General features: G+C 43.4%; 1 protein-coding gene across 2 annotated transcripts; it reads left to right on the top strand.

Moving 5' to 3' along the window:
• Positions 1–1355: 1355 nt before the first annotated feature.
• CTLA4 (cytotoxic T-lymphocyte associated protein 4) lies at positions 1356–6583 on the top strand (the record flags this gene model as incomplete). 2 transcript variants are annotated; one of them, XM_082630879.1, is made up of 4 exons in its annotated part: positions 1356–1464; positions 4033–4380; positions 4839–4948; positions 6213–6583. In XM_082630879.1, 4 exons carry the CDS (start codon positions 1356–1358, stop codon positions 6315–6317), a joined length of 672 nt encoding a protein of 223 aa, XP_082487005.1. In that variant the 3' UTR covers positions 6318–6583. The 2 variants fall into 2 exon arrangements, with proteins under 2 accessions (XP_082487005.1, XP_082487006.1); XM_082630880.1 differs by lacking the exon at positions 4839–4948.
• Positions 6584–6800: the final 217 nt, after the last annotated feature.

Genomic DNA, 6800 nt, shown 5'->3' with positions numbered 1-6800 from the left:
GGAAAGAGGCAGGTCAGGAGAGAGGTGACACCTTAGCTAACACCTGGAGGATAAAACAAGACAATGGGAGGGAGAAGGCAGTAGGAACAGTGTCGGTTAAGCTGATGAAACCTGAAAGAGGTGTGTTGGAGAGATGATGAGCAGAGGAAGGGGGCATGTGAGGGGATGCTGGAAGATAGTCTAAGAAGAGAGGCATCAGGCCCATACTCTACACAGCCTCCTTTGCTGTGCTGGGGAGTCTGGGCAAGGGAAACCATGAAGGGCTGCAGGAAGCAAACACCATGCTGTCTGCTCATGTGTCGGTCTTCTGGAAGTCCTTTGAGGCATTGACTACGTTTTCGTTTTGTCGTCATTCAGTCCTACATGCACACAATTTCTGGCATATCATAGGCTCTCAATAAATGTGTCTTTCATCGTTGAAATATAAGAAAACTCCTCAGTTTTAAGAGGGGGGTAGTCTCCAGTGCTTAGTATTTTCTTAGAGGATGAACTTTGCTCTGTCTGCGACTTTCATAAATTTAAGAACTTCAGTCATATTTCACCTCAGTCTTTGGATTTTCTGCTTGAAAACTTCCCATTAGGAAAAAAAAGTCTATTCTCTGATGGAAGGTTTGAATTTCTTGGATCATTTTCACTGACTTTTTCTTCTTCAATTCTGTTTTGTCTTTGTTGAGTTAAGGTATTCAAGAGCACCAGAACTCTTTCCTCATCTGCAAAAACAGAGGCAGATCAATTTATTTCTTGTGATTTTGGTATTTTCTCTTAACAAAAATCTTAAATGGAACTAGGAGAAATAAACTCTGATTTGCAAAGCATGGCAAAGATGGTGCCTCACAGGTGGAATGTAAAGCTTTTATTAATGATGCCCAGACTAATTCTGTCTTTAGCACAAGGGCTAAAGAGAGCCAGCAACTTAGCAGTTTTGTGGGGGGTGGGTGTCAATGAAATAAATTGGGTCACAAAATATGCCTAGGCAATTGGATAAAACTGGGACTTAGTGGGACTCCTGCACTCCAGGAAATTCTCCAAGTCTCCACTTATCCTCAAAATGAACAAGAAGCTTCAGTTTCAAATTGAGTGCATTTTCCATCCATGGATTGGCTTGTTTTGTTCAGTTTTACTTTGAGTATTTGAGGTTATCTTTTCGACGTAACAGCTAAACCCACGGCTTCCTTTCTCGTAAAACCAAAACAAAAAGGCTAGAAATTCAGGTGCCTTCTGTGTGTGCACATGTGTAGTACATACCTGGGATCAAAGCCAGCTATATAAAGTCCTTGATTCTGTGTGGGTTCAAACACATTTCAAAGCTTCAGGATCCTGAAAGTTTTTGCTCTGCTTCCTGAAGACCTGAACCCATGGCTTGCTTTGGATTCCAGAGTCATGGGGCTCGGCTGGACCTGGCTTCTAGGACCTGGCCCTGTACTGCCCTGTTTTCTCTTCTCTTCATCCCCGTTTTATCTAAAGGTGAGTGAGGCTATTGGAGCATGGGGGTGGAGGAGGTGTTTCTCCCACCTGGGTTTCATTCCTTTTAGCAGTCAAGGGTAGTGATTTATAGCAAATCCAGAAGCTAAAGGTGAGACTCCAATCTCCTGGCATGGGCAGCTCTGTATTCCAAGGCAGGCAGGGGACAGCGGGCAGCAGCAAATCAGCAGAGACACAGCTCTTAGCAGTTTGCTGGGCATGGAGTGGGAGCTTAATGAATACATGTGAGTTCGTCTGGGAGACATGAGAAACTTCAGACACTTCTATAAGATTAGAAGAAAATACTGCAAAGTTAAGTGATTTAAGAGAGAAAAGATACCCACCATCCTAAATCCATTTGGGCTTGGAATCAGGGTTAGCTCAACATTTCCCTTTTTAGAGAACACTGATTTAGGCAAATTATGGGAAGTTTCTTTCCTACCCAATTCAAGGTTTTAAGGTCCTCTGATTTACTTTTATAAACGGATTAGCCTGCTTGTTTAAACTTTCAGCATTCTTTACTCAATGCAGGGTTTTAAGGTCCTCTTAATCAACTCTATAGTTAGTTAATTATTTAAAAAAATGAAAGCAATTTGAAGTAGTAAAACAAACAAACAAAAAAATGAAAAAAAAAGAAAGGCAGAAAGAATGAATGAAAGAAAGAACAAAGAAATGGAAGAAAGAAAGAGCCATAGGTCTGTTTGGCATAAGATACTTAATTGCGGCCTGACTTATCTCTGGACTTTAGGTGCAGATTCCCCAGTTTTCAGATGACATAAAGCACTTTAGAGGTTGATACCTGGTCTGTTACAATGGTGTAAAATGGTGACCGTTTTACCAGAAGGTGAATTTCAACCTTCTCTCCCTCTAGACCTTCTCGGTTGAAAAACCATGTGGTTTATACAAAATAGATGCTCAAGAGATATTTGATTATTAATTTTCACTGTATAAGAAATATTCATACACATTTTCTTATTTTACATGTTTTGAACATGTAAAGTTAAATACCAGAGAAATAATCAAATTTACTTTTAAGAAAATTTATCTCAACCTGTAACTGGGATCCTCCCATGGTGGATATTGGAAAATTGTGTAACCAGATTTAGTGGTGATAATTGGGAGCTTGCCTCAGGGGAGGGCAGGAAACTTGGTCTTCTTTAAGCTTAGAGTCAACACAACAAATGGGCAGGATATAATGATTAATGCACAAAAACCTTTAATACAGGGCCGAATTTGATTAAGTACTGCAGTGGAGTTATAATAGTACAAAGGATGCTCAGAGGGCATCTCTGATAGACAGAAATGAGGGTTGGGAAAGAAAACTACTGTCTAGCCAACCAGGGCTGCTGGATTAACCATGGCAATGGCTGCTGCCATATTGTTCTCTCTTCTGAGGACACAGGTTGTCTACTACAGGTGCTTGGGGGAAAGGACTGATGTTTTCAGAATAAAGAGATTTATACACAGGAAGAGGTGTCCTGGAAGCTCAGATTGGAGTGGTAAGCTGGGATCAGATTATGGAGACAGTTAATGTTATTTGTTTTTGTAATCAGTGGTATATAAGGCATGAAAGGGTTTGAACAGAATGAGTGACATGGTTCAATCCAAGTTTTGAGTGTCACTTGTGTGATTGATTGACTAGAGAGGGGCCCAGTTAGTTACAGGAAAGTAATTTGTCATGAAGCCACCATTTTTTAGATGACGTGAGCTCTTTTGTATGGAGAGCTGGCCTCCCTTCTCCTGTAGAAGCCAGAGGGAAAAGAACAAAGAAACACAAGGTGTTCAACTGAAGGAGAGAGGGCGGTGGAAGAGATGATGACAGTGGCAGGGGAAGCCCATAGAAGTGAACAGCAGGGTTGCCTCAGCCTACAGAGGAAATGACCTGGTGCCCTCGGCTCAGTGGCTCCCTTTATCAAGCAGCATCCCTCATTCTCTGGTAATAATGCAGGGAAGGGGGCGGCCGGCACCGTAAGCCAAGGCTCAGCTCCTTGGGGGCGGTTGAGGTCCAGGGCCAGATCAATGTGGGTAGAGGTTATTAAGGTATACTTTGAGGGATAAAGCAAGACTCTATACCTCAGCCTCTAAACATTCCCCTACTACTCTTATAGGTCCTACAGCTCTATCATAACCTTAGAATACCAGAGTGGGAAGTCACTCTGATGTCATCTGATCTAATCCCCTCTTTTGCATGTGAGGGAAAAATGAAGCCCACGGGGGAGGCATGGCTTTCCCCAAATCACCTATTTCATGGTAGAGCCAACCCTTCTGTTTGTCATATCAGTGTTCTTCATGCCACAACCAACTGCCTTCAAGGCACTGTTTTCCAATAAGGAAGCACCTTCATGGAGAGTAACTGGAAGACAGTGGCAAGACGGAGCGGGTGTTGGAGTGGGTGGAGAAGGAAAGGGGTAGGGGAGGGTGATAGGCTTGTTGATGGGGGGAGAGAAAGGCTGACAGGTGAAACTGGAGGGGGCCATCAAAGATCAACTTTGCCCGGCCCGAGGGTTTTGCCTGGACCTGGTCATGGGTGAGCATGAGTTCATTGAGTTCCCTTTGGTTTTCCTGCTTTAGGGGTGCACGTGGCCCAGCCCGCAGTGGTGCTGGCCAGCAGTCGGGGTGTTGCCAGCTTCGTCTGTGAATATGGGTCGTCAGGCAAAGCCGCCGAGGTCCGGGTGACGGTGTTGCGGAAGGCAGGCGGCCAGCTGAATGAAGTCTGCGCTGCGACCTACATGGTGGAGGATGAGCTGACCTTCCTGGAGGATTCCACTTGCACTGGCACCTCCAGTGGGAACAAAGTGAACCTCACCATCCAAGGGCTGAGGGCCACGGACTCTGGGCTCTACATCTGCAAGGTGGAGCTCATGTACCCGCCGCCCTACTATGTGGGCATGGGCAATGGAACCCAAATTTATGTCATTGGTGAGCATGACTGACGACGCCTTTTGCATTGCTGTCTCTTCTTTGTGTGCAAACAGTTTTGCTCCTTGATTTCAGGTCGTTCATGTTTAGGATTGTGGGAATTCTCTTTAAGAGTTCTCTGGCATACTGCATGGTAGTCCTACTCAGGATGGGTGGCGAGGCAAACGGCATTCTGTTTATAAAATAAAATGAGCTGGAGAAGGTATTTTTCCTCCCGGCAGGTTGGGGCACTCACATTGGAGTGATACCCAGCATGAAATTTGGCCTTGGCCTTTGATCTGAAACTCCTGGCCAAGTAGCCCCAATGGTCAGACTTACCCGGGGTCCAGCGATTCCAATTAGGGGTGGACATCAAGGTCTGGAAGCTTGAACCTTTTCCTTCTCTTACCAATGGGGGGAGTACTGCCCTAGAATTTAGAAAGCATCTCAGGGAAGCTCTGCTTTGTTCTCTGTTGCAGATCCAGAACCATGCCCGGATTCTGATTTCCTCCTCTGGATCCTGGCAGCAGTTAGTTCAGGGTTGTTTTTCTACAGCTTCCTCATCACAGCTGTTTCTTTGAGCAAAATGGTGAGTGCAGTGCCGACAACGCACCATCCTTGGTCAGAATACCTTTAGTGATAACAACTGGGCAAATGATGCTGTGGAGTCGAGTTTTCTTGAGATGAAGCAATAAATGAAGAAGAGGAAGGACAGTGGTAAAGAACACACTAGAACCCTTGGCATTGGCCTGTGAGGTTTCAGGATGACTAATATTTTATATGAGTGTGTTTGACATTGAATGTTTGTGTGATTTTGCACAGGGTTTCATTTTGAGTAGCTGAACAACACGGAGCAGCTGCTTTGCTCTTTATCTTCATGACAATTGTACTTAAGTTAATAACCCTGAAACATAAGATTAGGTTGGGCAAAATGCTGCTGGAGAAGACCACAGGGGTGGTTAATGTCCCTCTACTTTACCTGGAAGGCATCTCTCTGTGCCTCCCTACTTGAGCCTTACTTGACCAAGCTGTAGGAGTCCATGTAACACATGCCCAGGGCTCCCTGTTACCCAGTCTGCTTGACTGGCAAGCCTTATGCTCTTCTCCAGCCCAGTAAATTAGAACCCAGCTTTCATTTACTACAGTTGTAGAAGAAGCAGAGGTATGGAATCCGGACTTCTGTCGAGATTTCTGACAGTAGCTTGCAACCTCCTTTGCCTGAGGCTGGCTTTGCCATTCATAAACCTCTCCCTCCCCTTCTCTTCCACTCCCTTACTCCCTCCCTCTCTCCCTCCCACACCCCTATACTCTATTCCAAGATCCTCTACTCAATCTGTTCTGTTGCTGTGGCTTCTTTCTACCTCATTTGCGACAAAGTGCCACACTAACTAGTAGACTAGACCTCAATTTACTGAGGTGATAAAAACTGGGAACTAATGTGGACCGAGAAAAAAAGTAATAAAGAGTATGTGAGGAGTAGAGATGAGACATACTGCTCGCAAAGAGAATAACTGAAGTTTATTATCTTATCAAGCTCATCCCCTCACAAACAAGATCCAGTCAATTATCACAGGCATTTTGGGTATTCTTTCTAAAGCTTTCTTGACATTTCTTTCTGCTATCTCCCAGTCAGGGAAAATGATTTCTATCTTAAGTCAGTAGCACAGAGCTATTTACCTGAAATTAATTTTAATAGCTGAATCAAGAAAATCTCCTGGGGCTTATAATTCTGTATGTTGTGAACATCTATTTTTCAGTGGGGTAGGGACCCAATATTTGTTGAATCCTATTATAGTTAGAAGCAGCTTCTGTATTCCTCAATACTAATTACTGTTTCTTTCTTTGTTTGGCAGCTAAAGAAAAGAAGCCCTCTTACTACAGGGGTCTATGTGAAAATGCCCCCAACAGAGCCAGAATGTGAAAAGCAATTTCAGCCTTATTTCATTCCCATCAATTGAGAGACCATTATGAAGAAAAAAGACTATTTTCCGGTTTGTAAGAGCTGAGGCAATTCTAACTTTTTGCTATCCAGCTATTTTTGTTTGTTTGTGTATTTTGGGGGATTCATCTCTCTTTGATATAAAGCAGGATGCAGAACCCAAATTAAGCGTACTACAATTTAAAACAAAGGAGCAGAAAAACAGAGCCAGGCTGGTTCTGTCACATCTGATCCAATTTTAGTAAAAGCATCACTTGGGAGCAATATGGGGATGCAGCATTACAATGTGGAGTCAAGGACATAAGTTAGGGAATGGTACAGTCCCAAGAAAGCAAAGGAAGAAGTAAGAGCGAGGATAGTATTGTATACATCTTGTATTTACCTGTGAGAAGTTTATAGCTGAAATGATGTTTTCAAGTAAAATTTTTATGCTGTATTATTTTTCTTAACAAATATATAATTACATAAAGACTTAAAAAATACTCACATGGCTATATTTTAG

The sequence above is a fragment of the Mesoplodon mirus genome (genome assembly GCF_964341445.2).
Source record: "Mesoplodon mirus genome assembly, chromosome: 8".
In the NCBI taxonomy this organism is placed as follows: Eukaryota; Metazoa; Chordata; class Mammalia; order Artiodactyla; family Ziphiidae; genus Mesoplodon; species Mesoplodon mirus.
The sequence above is the reverse complement of the archived record's forward strand: the minus strand, read 5'-3'. Positions and strand labels throughout refer to the sequence as shown.